Consider the following 13787-nt stretch of genomic DNA (forward strand, 5'->3'; position numbering starts at 1 on the left):
GTGGGCCCTAGATGCGAAACCTAATGGAGAACCCTCACTTCTACCCCAAATCATCATGGTTTCCCAGTGCCTACAGAATCAAGTGCAAGCTCCTCTATAGGCTGCCCCTGCCCTGAGCTCAGTCTGCTTTTCCCAGCGCCATCTGCTACAGTGCTTTCCACCCATCTGGGCTTCAGCTTCAAGGCCTAAACGCAATTCTCCTGACACTTCATACATGATGATGTCGCTGTGCCTGAGCCCTCTGCCCAAATCAGTTTTCCTCCCTTTTCCACTTACTGATATCTACCTCAAACATCACCTTCTATGGTGGCCTTCCACAGTCCTCCTGGTTAAATTATGGCTCTTTCTTCTACACTCCCCAACACTTTTTCTGTCTATTATTATACCATCTATTCACTCTGCCTTTTGCCAAGTAGCCAATTTTAATAGGCATGGCTTTCACAATATGGCATTCTAAAAATCTGGATATGGCTTACACTGTATGCCAAACACACTTTCCAGCTACCAGGAAGAGTCCTAGCCTGCAAGACACCAATTATAATTTTTTGTGTAGTCAAACCTGATCCTGCATAGAAGCCACTGATGGTACCTCCTCTGTGGTGTTACTTGTATTGTTAGTTAATATCACAGACAGTTGAGTTTTGACTTAAATTTTACCCCCAATACTTTTTAGAATTATGCTTATGTGAAATACTAAAATAAGAAGGTATTTTGGATCTAGATTATAACCTGTGACATTATAAGGTAAAGCAATTAAAGGCAGTAGAAATTGCCAGATCTCTTGGCACATGTTATGAAATTTCCTAATCCTCTGGACCATGAAGGACTTACTCCTCTGACAATAAGCTCCTCTGTCAAAAGTTTCCAGATAAATTTCAGGAGTAGTTGTTTAATGTACAATAACTATAATTTATTTTTTTCCTGAACTTCAAATTTTGCAACAAGAAAACACACAATATAGGATTCTCTGATCTACCTCAAAAATTCAGCTTTTTCCAAAAAACTTCAAGACAGTAAACACAGATTATAAAAAGTAGTGAATCTTGCATGCACAAACCTGGGTTCGATCCCTAGCACCAAAAAAAAAAAAGGTAGTAAATCACTAGAAAGCTTATCAACAACTCTAGAGAGCCAAAGGTGACTCTTAACATAAACATAAACATAAACATAAACGTGAAAATGACCACCATTCAAACTTTGTTACCCTAATTAAGAAATATACAGAGCATAGATAAAAGTCATATATTGTCAGTTAGTTTTAAAAAAATATGCATTCATTTTAAGTTCTTATTTTTATTTAAATATTTATTTTTTGGTTGTAGTTGGACACAATACCATTATTTCACTTTTTGGTTTTTTATTGGTGCTGAGGATCAAACCCAGAGTCTCGCACGTGCAAGGTGAGTGCTCTATTGCTGAGCCACAACCCCAGCCCTTGATTTCTTATTTTTCCCATTTAAAAAAAAAAAAAAAAAAAAAAAAGTTACATACAACAAATCAAGTTTGGTGGAGGAGAGTCAGGAAAATTTTTTGCTAAGTTACTTATTTACTTTTCTGCATTTGGAAACTCTTTTGGGTCTGGGCTACATGCTATCATCTTTCTCTCCCCTCTGATATTCTTGCACATTGAAAAAATGCTCACTACTGAATTAGTTCTAGTTTTCTGCCAACCATTTCATTTCTTTAAGCCTGGCCTCATTTCTGTTAAAATCTGACTGTATACTTATTTTTAGTTTTGGATAGGCACATTTCATTATAAATGCCCTTTTCAAAAATTCAAAATCTGTTCATGCTTTCATTCATTCCACAAGTATTTATCAGGCTCCTAATAAATGCCAAGCAGTGACAAGAATACAAAGGCAAATAAGACAAAGCCTTGCTCTGAACTTTATTTACAGTCTAGAGGGAGAGACAGGCCAGGCAGCACATCACAACTGCATGTGATAAGAGCTGGGGGAGCAGCTGGGTGGCTGATGGGGCAGCCGGGCTGTTGAGGGGCAGGGAGGTTGACCACCACTGGCAGTCAGCAGGGGTAAAAGGAATAGCAAGCCATGATCTCAAGAAGAGGAGAGAACCTGAGAAAATGGATATCCAGGTGGCTATGGGATAAGCTGGCAAAAGCAGGGGAATAGTGTGTGAAAAAGCACAGAAATAGAGGGGGTAGTATCTTTCTGTGAAGGAAAAACAAGAAGTTTTATTGGACTGGTTTTCGGAGGTTCCACAATGGGCTTCTGATGTCCACTTAAGAATGCCCTGGCCTTTATTCTGAGAGCAATGGGGATCCATTTTCCTTGGCAAGATATTGTTCATTAAATTTATAAAGCTGTGCCAACTGCATTGTTCTCTCAGTGTCGTATCAAGGTTTAATCAGCCTCAGTCAAAGCTGCTCTTGCTCTTTCTCCTTCATTTCCAGCATTTTAAAATCCTTTATGTTATATTTAAATCAAGAAGACGCATTTGTCATGTTACAGGAGATTTAAAATGAAAAACAACTGCACTCATTTCAGTTTTCCCAATCATTCCTATTTCTCCTTGCCACAGAAAAATTCACCACTGAATTTTTCATTTGCAATCTTAAAAGTATTTCTCTATGGTATTTTACTCAATATAGACCAGGTACAGCCTATGTAATCTCAGGTAACTGGATTAACCTCTCTGTTACTTGGTGTACTCAACTATAGGGAGATAACGATCCCTACCTTATAATTTTCTTGTTGTTGTTATTGTTCTGAAGATTAGACCCAGAGGTGCTTTACCACTGAGCTGTATCCCCAATCCCTTTTATTTTTTAAGACAGGGTCTTGCTAAATTGCTGAGGCTGGCCTGGAACTTGTGATCCTCCTGCCTCAGCCTCCCCAGTCCCTGGGATTAGGGACATGCATCACTGCCCCCAGCTTCCCTTAGTTAAAGAATTCTTATGAAAGTTAAATAAGATACCATATGTACAGGGCTTAGCATGATGCTTGGATTATATTCATTAAATTTTAGTTATTTTTATTTTAAAGCATTAATGAACAAATTACAAATATATTCATAAATAAACTCTGAATTTACATTTTATTACAATTTTAATGGTATACATAAATTTATATTTGTAAAATATATATACTTATACACATGTATATTATGTGTTGAAAGTCCTTCCAGAAACTTTCAATAAGGGTTATCTTTGAGGCAAAGGTATAAACATCAGAGAGGGTACTTAAAGAAGGTACTTAACTGTTTCAATTTACTGCTTTCTGTAATGTTTAATTCTTTTTTAGCAAAGAGCATGAAAACTATTTATAATAAAAATTAATGAAAGGCCCTGTTTATGCAAAATTGAAAATATAAATTATTCTCAAAACTTAGCATAATTATATGGAAATGGCATGTAGAAAAAACAAGTAAAGAATCAGTAGGTTTGATTAACCTAGAAAAGAGGAGACCTGGACAAAGAGGAGAAACAATATCTGTTCTCAAAGAATCACAAGGTTGCCATATGAAAAAATTGAATTTATTTTGTATCTAGAAAGTAGAAAGATTGATTTTGAAAGCCTGGCACAGTGGCACATACCTGTGATCGCAGGTATTCAGGAGGCTGAGACAGGAGGACCAAAAGTTTGAGACCAGACTCAGCAACTTAGCAAGAACTTATCCCAAAATAAAAAAGGATGGGGATATAGCTCATTGGTAAGGAATCCCCAGGTTCAATTCCCAGTATAGAGAAAAAAAAGAAAAAAAACAACAACAACAACAAAAGATTGATTTTGCCCAAAGAAAGAACTCTGCGCTGATGATATTGCCTGAGAAGCCACTAAAGATGTTCATCATTGCCCACATGACCTTGTTTCAGAGATTTAGTTCAAAGGATTCTCCTTCCAAACCCAAGAAACCTGGCATTCCCCAAGCATTTGAAACTTGAGACACATGAACATGTCTTACTATTTTTCCAGTAACTGGCACATCCTTCAATGGTTACCCAGAAACATCCAAATTATAGCCAAGTAAATTAGTCAACCTTGCCTTTAACACACAAGACCTTTAAATAGGCAGAATTATTACTACATTATGCTTAATTATATTTCTAAGAAGTAAAGTAACCAAATAAATATTTCACAATGTTAAAATCCAATTCAAAATGTGGACACTACATTTAAACACTACTTAGAATAGTAATAAAATGGAATTGTAAAATATAATCTTCATTTCCAAACAGATTCCACACTAAATAGGAAAGTATCAAAGCATTCTTCATTATCCTTATTCTTCTAAACTTCATTAATACATGTCGTATTTTAATTGGACTGGTTTTTTATGGAGTATCATCATGAACTTTTTAAGATAAGCCTAATGTTGGGACACTACAGTGGCTCTGGTGGGAAGTTCTACTTTTCTGAGTTAGGCTTCCTTGAAAAGTACAGCACACACATAAAAAACACAGAGTTTCTCAGCTGCAGTGCCTTTAGGTAAGACAGGATGACATTTGAATGACAACTGGGGGCACTAGGAATTGAACCCAGGGGTGCTTTAACATCAAGCTAAATCTCCTGTTCTTTTATTTTTGAGACAGGGCCTTGCTAAATTGCTGAGGGTTTTGCTAGGTTGCTAAAGTTGGTCTGGAACTGCCATCCTGCTCCTTCAGTCTCTTGAGTCGCTGGGATTACAGGCATGAACAACCTTTTCTAAGGAATCACTTGAAGAGAAAACTAGGAGACGACTCTGGAATTTACCACTTGAGAGTCTGTTGACTTAGAATATTTACATTTCTCTAAACATCTGTCCCCTTTTCATCTAAAAGAACAGAATGGGAAATCAAAGTAGATAATATTGTTCCTAATTCAATAATTAGTTGTACTATGTCTACACAGAAAGTATAGTTCAATAGGGAAAATCTCAGCCCTGAGGGAGAAGTCCTAGTCTGGATGTCATTAACCAGCTATTTTACCTAGGACAAGTCTACTACCATCTCCTAACATATCATCCTCATGTAATAAACTGGAAGGGCACAGAAAGAAAAGTGAAGAAGGTTTGCAAATGTATTCTCATGATGTTTTAAAATTCAGCTGAAGTTCTATGGCAAGATCAGCTATTGCAGTTCTCCTTTTCCAAATAAGGGAAAGGATTTAAAAGGTTACTAGGTTATTCAGCAAGGTATAATATTGCAAAGGTTTGATTCCAAGTCTCCAGACACAGACACATACTGCTTACCTATTTAATAGAATTCTGAAAAGTGAAATAAGATGAGTGTCCACGTGTTCCGTCTATTACAAATAGCCATTCAAATGTACGTGATTGTTAAGATTAAGCTTTAAGTTCTCTAGCAGGACACTGACATATTATTTTTTCCATTCATAAACATTTCTGCCAGAGCAAAAGCCCCCATGAACCTTCTATTCTATCCACCATGTCACAGTAAAATCAGTTGAATAAATGGGCAGATTACTGTTGCATTAGAAGTGATCTATGGATTTAATTAACTGTCCTAAACAAATGGATACATTTATACTGCACAGGCCACACTTTGAAGCTCTTAGTAGAAAGAACTATAATTAGACAAGACATAGTTGTATTAGTAAATGAAACCCATTTCAGAGTCCAATCTCTCACCCAAGCCAAACAGCATCATTTCAAACTGCATTCTCAATTTAACTAAGCATCAAAATACTCATAAGATACATTACACTGCTGCAACAAAGGCACAACATTCCCCTAACCAGATGTAGGAGAGAATGGGGGCAGGAGTAAATCCTGCAGCCTATTCATACAGTGCTAGTTTGATAAGTCAAAGAACCAACTCCTGGCACTAGTGCCTTTGAAATAACATCCTTAATGGAATTGCTTTCCCATCACAAAGGTTTATCAAGGCAATTCATTCTTCTCTTGGACTATTGAAAAAGTCTGACTTAATGAAAAAGATAATTCTCGAAAATCCAGAATTTACCAAAGGCAAAACTCTGCATTAGTAACTGCCCTTACTAAATTACCACTCCCTAGAGGCCAAAAAGATTTCATTCACTGCTGTATTCCACCCCTATCTAAGCACAGAAGCTGGTATACAGACAGGTAAGGAAATATATGTTGCATTTCTTTTATAACGTAGCATACTTTAAAAACAAATTCCAACTCATAAGCTGATAATTCCTATGAGACTTGAAAACATATGGATGCCTTTTCATATCCCTGAAATAACACTTCTCCACACTCATTTGGAATGTGTTCGTTTCAAACATTTGCTTACTTGCCCATTATGTTTCAAAAATGATTGTGAATAGTAGCATCAATCAGAGCACATGAATCTGTTTAAGATTTAAAGGAGATCACATCCAGTTCAAAGATGGATTGCACTTTGATATACCACAGATTTGGAAAAACACAAATCAAATAATCATGTAGAGCATCCATACCAAGACCCTGAAACCATCAATCAATCCCTTAGGGATGTTATCTTAATTTAAAATAGTTTGAGAGAACATCCACTGATACTTACTTAACTTCAGCAAGAGCATGACTGGTTGACTTGTTTTCATCCCAGGACATTTGACCATCTGTGGACAATACTTCATCCCACTTAGGGATGAGAAAATGATGGCCCAGGGAGAGCCATTAAACAATTAAACATGCATTTGTTTGTAAAGTGTAGGAATTAAATTGTTTTGTTTCATTATTGCCCAAACAACCAACATGAATCTTTTCTCTGGAACCCTCTGTTGTCCAGTTTCAAAGTTACCAGTGTAGAACAAACCACTGAGCACTTCAATTATCAATTATCTCTATGTAAACAATCCTCTGGTGCTAGTTCCCTGGAAAGATGAAAAAATAGCTGTAAGAATACTTCTGGTTCAACATGGATATATTAAATGACTGTTTTGCTACACAAATCGCTGAATGCTAACAGCGTTTTAAAGAGAGAACTCTAACTTGCTAAATGTTTTATAAAAGACGGTTGCAAGCCCAGATAGAAAGTTTAGAGGCCTCTCCATTTCTGTACATATAAAGGTTTATGAAATATTAGTACACTCAATGCAAAAAGATAAACAAAATCAAGGCCAAAAAATAGATGAAATAAATTTCATTGTGCAAAACACAAAAAGCTGAGTAAAAGGACTCTAGATCCCAGGTAAAACCTCATGAGAAAGACGACAACATTAACCCCAGCAGACAGCTGAGTTAAGATATGGCAGAGCTTTACAAAATTGTAAATAACATCAGCCTTACGAGAATAACAATTGGAATAAATACCGTCCACAGGCTGCAAAACAACGCACTTGCTCCTTCACCTCTCCCCCTCATCCAGCTGGTAGTGAAAGCAGCTGCCTCTCCCCGCCCTCCTTCCAAGTCGCTCTCCGCGTCACCCCCTCCCTTCTCTTCCACACCTCTCCCCTCCCTCCTCTTTCCTTCCCCCTCCCCGCCCCCAGTATTCAGTCGCCTAAAGAGATTAAGAGGTGCTCCCTACGGTCACTGGGCCTCTGGACTGATCTAACGTTTCCTAGCTCCCTGGACGAAAAGAAATGAGAGACGCGACACTGTAGATGCGGTCGCCTCCAACCCAGTCTCTCCCAAGCCCGGGAGCTGGTGGACTGGGCCGCTCGGGAGGCCCGGAGAAGCGGAGCGCCGCGCGCTACCCCGCCAGCAGCGCTACCTGAGCTGTCCATGGTGCTGGCGCGGTCCGGAGGCTGCCGGGCGGGACTCCGCGCCGCCGCTGCCGCGGTGTTCACTCTCTGCTTGCCGCCACCCCCGCCGCTCCCCGCACTTAAGTCCCCGTTACTGTCCACCAGCTGCAAAGATTCATAACCATCGTTGCTGGTCTTTTTCCGGTAGCTCCCGAGGAGGCTCATGGACAAGCTCAGAGAAGAGAGGGGTGGGGGGGGGGGGTAGTCAACCTGGGAAAGGCAAGGGGAGGTGGAAGGTGGGACCCGCTAAAGGAGGGATTTAAAAAAAAAAAAAAAAATCAAGTGCCTGACATGACGCAAAGAGGAGGCAAAAAAGGGAGCGGCCACCGGAGAGGAGCTCTGCCGGGCAAAGCGAAGCCACCGCCCTGGGCAGAGCGCAGCTCAGGGCCGGGAGCGAGGGAGGAAGGGAGGGCGGGCGCAGGCGGGCGGGTGCGCGCGTCCTCGGTGCCACCCCACGGAGCTGCCGGCCGGGCTGAGCTCCGGCCCGGGCCAGCCACCTCTGGCTGAGTAGTGCCCGGAAGCAATCCTATAGGTGTCGCCGCGTCGCCTCTCCACGCAGAAGGGCAGCTCCAGGAGCGGCTGGCCCGTGGGGAAGGAATAAATAGGAAGGAGTAGAAAGAGGGGGAGATTCGAGGGAAGGGAGGCAGAAGGCGTAAAACGGGGCGGGGTAGGAGGGGGAGGGGACTACTACAACAGGGGTGGGAGGGGGCGTATTAACGCTTGTGTGCTAAAGAAAGCGCCTAGGTGTCTCGGCTCGGTAAGCTTTGAAGACCTGGAGGTCTCTTGGTAAGACCCAGACACGCCCATTTTGTGTAACTTAGCCGATATTCGCTGGAAGATCTGGCAAATCAAAGCCAGATGGATGGTAACTCGTAACTCCTGGGGAGAGCGGGGGAAGGAAAAGGAGAAGAAGGCATGTTAATGCCAGGCTGATGTATAAGAGAATGAAAAGATATCAGTTATTTTGCACATTCCCCAGAATGGGGGATAATCCCTAAGTAAAATATCAAAGAGTTGGCTATTCTAATGCCAAGTGGTAGTTGAGTCCATTCCACCTAATAAGTCCATCTGATCATTTAGTAATTATTTGTTGAGAGAATGAAGTGGAGCAATTGGAGTGAGGAGTGGATGCTAAGTCAGGGGCAATTTCGGATATGTCATCATTTACCTTGGGACCTGGAGGAAGAACTCTACCAGTCAACAGGCTTGAAGGGACAGCTGGAAAGCAAGGTGGACAAGGATTTTCTTTCTGTCCTCTGGTTTCGCCCCTTACTTTTCTTTCATAATTCTGAACAAAGAAAGCAATCAGTCATTATCAGAGGAGAATTCATCATGAAGTTACTTAAGTTTAAGAATCAGGGCTCCTTTCTTGAAAAAAAAAAAAGGCCTTTCCAAAGCTGTGTGACTGATTTTTACATTTGTGATTTTGTATTCTTAGAGGACCCCAACATTGTATAACTTTCAGGCCTTAGAAAACCTGAGTGAACTCTGTTAAGTCTCAAAATAAAATTATCAAGTGTTCATTTTCACCAGAAATTATAAAATGTCAAAAGAACCCCTAATATTCCTCAGCTCGGGTGAAAGTATAGGTGAAATTTTTTATTAAAAATTATCATTTTCCCCACTAGGACTTGGAGTGGCTAAGTGAGAAGCCTTTCAAAAGTCGTTTGACAGGAGTTTCCTCTTCAACACAAGAAAAAGTATACATATGTAAAATCTGCTAAAGCCAATACACAGAGCCAGCTTGCCTTTGTTTCCTCACCACTGCTCATTATTTTGATCACTTCACTTCAGGACACAAAATCAAACTATAGCATCTAAGAGATTTCAGTCCATATCATTTGGAATCCCAGAGAGTTTCCGGAAGCTCCACTTCTACATAGGTCTAAATAAAACAAATTACTTAGCTTGAGAGATATGTTCTTGTTCAAGAAATACTCAAAGATTCTTGTAAAAAAAATAAAATAAAATGAATCGGAAGAGGTCAAGAGTGCCATATTGTAGATCTCCAGTCCTTCTGGGGAGACCTAAAATCCCTAATGATTTTTTTTCCCATCTAATAAAGGTGTGGTGAGACCTGAATCACAATCAGCGTAAATGCTCACTTATAATACAGTCAAGCAACTTGAGTAGTGACAGGAAAAACTAATAAAATTTAAACACAAATGTTTTACTTTCAATTTTCCAAATCTGTCAGATTGAGCTATTTTAATTACTTCACTGAACTAATAACTCCTAAAATTTAATAACAAAATCTTTTCCAATAACATTTTAAAATAATCTTTTTCTGAATTATTGTTATTTTTATTCATGACTGATCCATAGGAAGCATAAATACCTAGTGTTCATTTGTTAGGTGTCTTGACAAATGCTGGATCTTAAGTAGCTGGACTACGAAAATTTAGAGAGGACCATTTTTTAAAAAGTAAAAGTTATTATTTTCAAAAAGAGCACTCTTGGTTATTTTTGCTCAACTTAAGAGTTGCAGACACGTTGTTGGAAGAAATTATAGATGAGACATATGCCTTTGTATTTTTGGATATCTATCTCCCAAGTTTGCAAATTTAAAGAAAAACATGAATGGGCTACGAGTACTGTTTTATTTTTTAACTTTACACTTAATACAAACAAAATGAATCAGAGAATCAATTTAATCTATAATTCTACAAAACCAGGATATAAAGAACATCCTAAGGCAGAAAAATAGAATAAACAGATTAATTTACAACAGTCTAAAAATTATAGAGTTTAGAACCTAAATTGGAATACGCACCAATTTTAACATTAAAATTTCTTTACTATTCTAAAATAAGATTCATAGAGTTCTCTTCTCCATGAAGATCTCACCGACCTAGTCTATAAAACAAGCATAATAAAATACTATCATTATACACTTGAAGTCATAATTAAGTTACTACCTAACATATTTATAGTAAGTATATAACAAATGTTCTCTATCATTATTATTATTATTGGTCTGTCTTGGATGCAGCTCTAAACTCAGTGCCTGGCAGTCCTAGTTCCTCCCATGGGAAAAGCTAAAAAGAGATTCTTCTTTTTTTTCCCCTTCAGAATGCTAATGGGAGGTTGTCTATGTGATTATGCTTGGAACTTGGGTTTAAGGAAAGGCTGGCACTGATAAAACCCAAGGTGAACATTTAGAGTCTAACTCTTCTGTTTTTCCAAGATCAAAACTGCTCCATAATTCATTTTATCTCAAGAATATCACATATGGCACAGAGGCAAAGGATTGGGTGCCCTCTTTGGGTGCCAGTATTCTTTCCCTTTATCTTTTCTACTGCTGACTTCACTTGGTTTTGTTAATTGGGTAAGGACTGTCCACATTATGGAATGATCAGAAGCCAGGCTCCATGCCTCCACATTCCCTTCATGCTATTCCCCACCCCAAATGCTCTCCTGTCACAGCAGATGCCACAAAAAGAAGAAGGTGTTGCCATGACCCATCCAGAACTTCGATCTATGTTGTTCCCCCCTGCCCCCAAGGAATATAATACACTAAGATTTGGTTTGGGGGACTGGGATTGTGGCTCAGTGGCACAGTGCGAGCCTTGCATGTGTGAGGCACTAGGTTCGATTCTCAGCACCACATATAAATAAATAAATAAAGGTCCATCAACAACTTAAAAAAAAAAAAAAAGACTTGGGACTATATTGCCTATGATTGAGTCCTAGGTCCATTAACTCTCAGCTTGATATTTTGGGCAAGTTACTTAACCTCTTTGCCTCATTTTCTCCCCTGTAAAATGAGCATGCTATTAATACAATAATAACAAGGCTGAAATAAGAATTAACATATAGGAAGTGCTTCACAAATACTACTTATATAAAAAATAAAACAATATATAATAATTATATGAATAAATCACTTTTTCAAAAATGCAATTTTTTGTTTTTAAAATTAATCTAAAATCTGACTTGCCTAACAAATATTATTGTTATTATATGTGATAAAATAAAAGTAATTTGTATAATGTAAAGTCATTTTTTATGCTTGATAATTTAGACATTTGCATTTAGGTTCCTAAAAGAAAAATCCAAGTTTTTCTCATTTTTGTATCCCCATGACACCCAGAAGAGACCTTACTCTTGATGGGCGTGGTGACGCACACCTGTAATCCCAGTGACTTGGGAGACTGAGGCAGGAAGATGGAGAGATCAAAGCCAGCCTCAGCAACTTAGTGAGGCTCTTAGCAACTCCATGAGACCCTGTCTCTAAATAAAGTACAAAAAAAGGGCTGGGGATATGACTCAATGGTTAAGTGTCCCTGGGTTCAATCCCCAGTACCAAAAAAGAGAGTGAGAGAGAGAGAGAAAGAGAGAGAGAAACTTACTCTCATTAAATAATAAGTAAATATATACTGATTTAATAAGTTAATGAATAAACAAAAATGTCAGATTATCACCTAGTCCAGTGATTTCCTTAAAAGACAAAATAAATAACCCCACCTGTTGTAGTCTACTAATAAACAGTAAAATAAACTTAACAGTCATGTTCATATATTCACAAAAATTAAATCATTTAGAAAACAGAGTTTGGGGAACATGGTAAGATATCATTTCTTGAAACATTTTTTGGGGTTTATGGGGTGTGTGTGTGTTTCTGTTCCGAATTTCTCAATGGGGATTCTGATGCTAAATGTATGAATGTCTTCATTAAAGACAAAACCTCTGCTACCAAGGGGTCCTAAATTTCCCATATATACATGACCTATATGCTGTGATATTTGAATTCATTTGCACAACTAGACAACAAACAGTTTTAACTAATTAGACAGTAATTGAAGGCAGAGCTTCCACTGTGTTTTCTCCGTTGCAAAATTTATCATGATCAGGTTTTTAAAACACATTCCTCTAATTTTCTGCTTTAACTAATATAAATCAATTAATAGCATACTTTGGTAACATGCCTTACAGTCATAATTCAGGTTATCTATTATATAAGGCCTGTGAATACAGATAGTACAAGGCACTAAAACTGGAGAACAATAGGCCACATCTGCCCCCCAAAATGTTTTGTTTGTCCTATACTTAAAAAGAAAATCAAACTTTTTAGCTTAGATGCATTTTTCAGAAAGTAATAGGCTCCAATCTGAGTGCCATAATTCACCTCCACTTCCCAACCTTTGAGCCCAGACTATCCCACTCACTCCCACTGTCAGTCATTCTTTGTAGTTGAGACCTGTAGAATTGTGATCTCACCTGAAATTGAAGCTATAAAAGCTGAAGGAACAACATCTATCTCCAGGACAGATTCCAAAAGCCACAACTTCAGGCTACAGTCCAGAAAAAAAGAGGAAGAAACTTGAAATCTCCCCCTGACTCTGCTCATAATCAGCAGGATGACCTCAATTAATTTTCATCCTCTTGGCAGTAAAATTAAAAGTACTAAATCACATGATTCTCTCTAGCTCTCAAATTTCCTGTCTTTCTTACAACTTTGTCATTTCCCCCTTTCTTCTCCAAATGATGTCCAGAGGGAAAAACCACAATCACTCAAGTGTTCCGGTTTGCTATGTCCCAGTTAGTCAAGGTTTTACTGTAGAAACGCATGCATAAGTAGTAGCAGCTGTCAAGAGTTACACATACAGCAACACACAAGAAAGAAGAGGAGGTGCACTGGGAAAAAAGTTGAGGGAGCTGACAATATTTAACAGGAAAATATCTGAACTATTCCTATAATGTTACTTAGGAGTGGGTTTGTCTTAGGAATAGTGCCTGATGGAGTGCTGGGTCTCCTAGAAGACAGGACAAATTTTCTAGGTAGGGCATATGTTTAAAAATAATTCAGTATCCTGAAACCTGTGTTTCCTTGAAGCTCCTATAGTAATAAAAATAACTGTCACTGATGGAATACTTACCATTTGTAGGTACCTTACATACCTTAATTCTCACTTTTCCCAACAACCCTACAGAAGTGTTCTTATTTTTAGACTTGGAGAAGGTTACCTAGCTATCAGCTAGGATTTAAACTCCTGTCTTTCTGATCAGGCTTTGGCCACTTCACAAGGTTAAAGAGGCAATTCCACTGATCAAAGTGAAAGCTAGAAAACATTTGGATCATTCCTTCGATCTGACCTGCCTTACTAATAAGTGTGGTCAGTGAAAAATGTCCTG

At 38.6% G+C, this 13787-nt stretch overlaps 1 protein-coding gene across 1 annotated transcript in view; it reads right to left on the reverse strand.

Moving 5' to 3' along the window:
- The window catches only part of Dnajc6 (DnaJ heat shock protein family (Hsp40) member C6), a 95912-nt gene extending 88095 nt beyond the window's left edge, over positions 1 to 7817 (reverse strand). The window contains exon 1 of the mRNA XM_076862324.2: positions 7622 to 7817. Coding sequence (XP_076718439.1) covers positions 7622 to 7817 — 196 coding nt within the window. The remainder of the gene's footprint in view (positions 1 to 7621) is intronic.
- Between the last annotated feature and the right edge of the window lie 5970 nt (positions 7818 to 13787).

This window comes from Callospermophilus lateralis, chromosome 7 (genome assembly GCF_048772815.1).
Source record: "Callospermophilus lateralis isolate mCalLat2 chromosome 7, mCalLat2.hap1, whole genome shotgun sequence".
NCBI lineage: Eukaryota > Metazoa > Chordata > Mammalia > Rodentia > Sciuridae > Callospermophilus > Callospermophilus lateralis.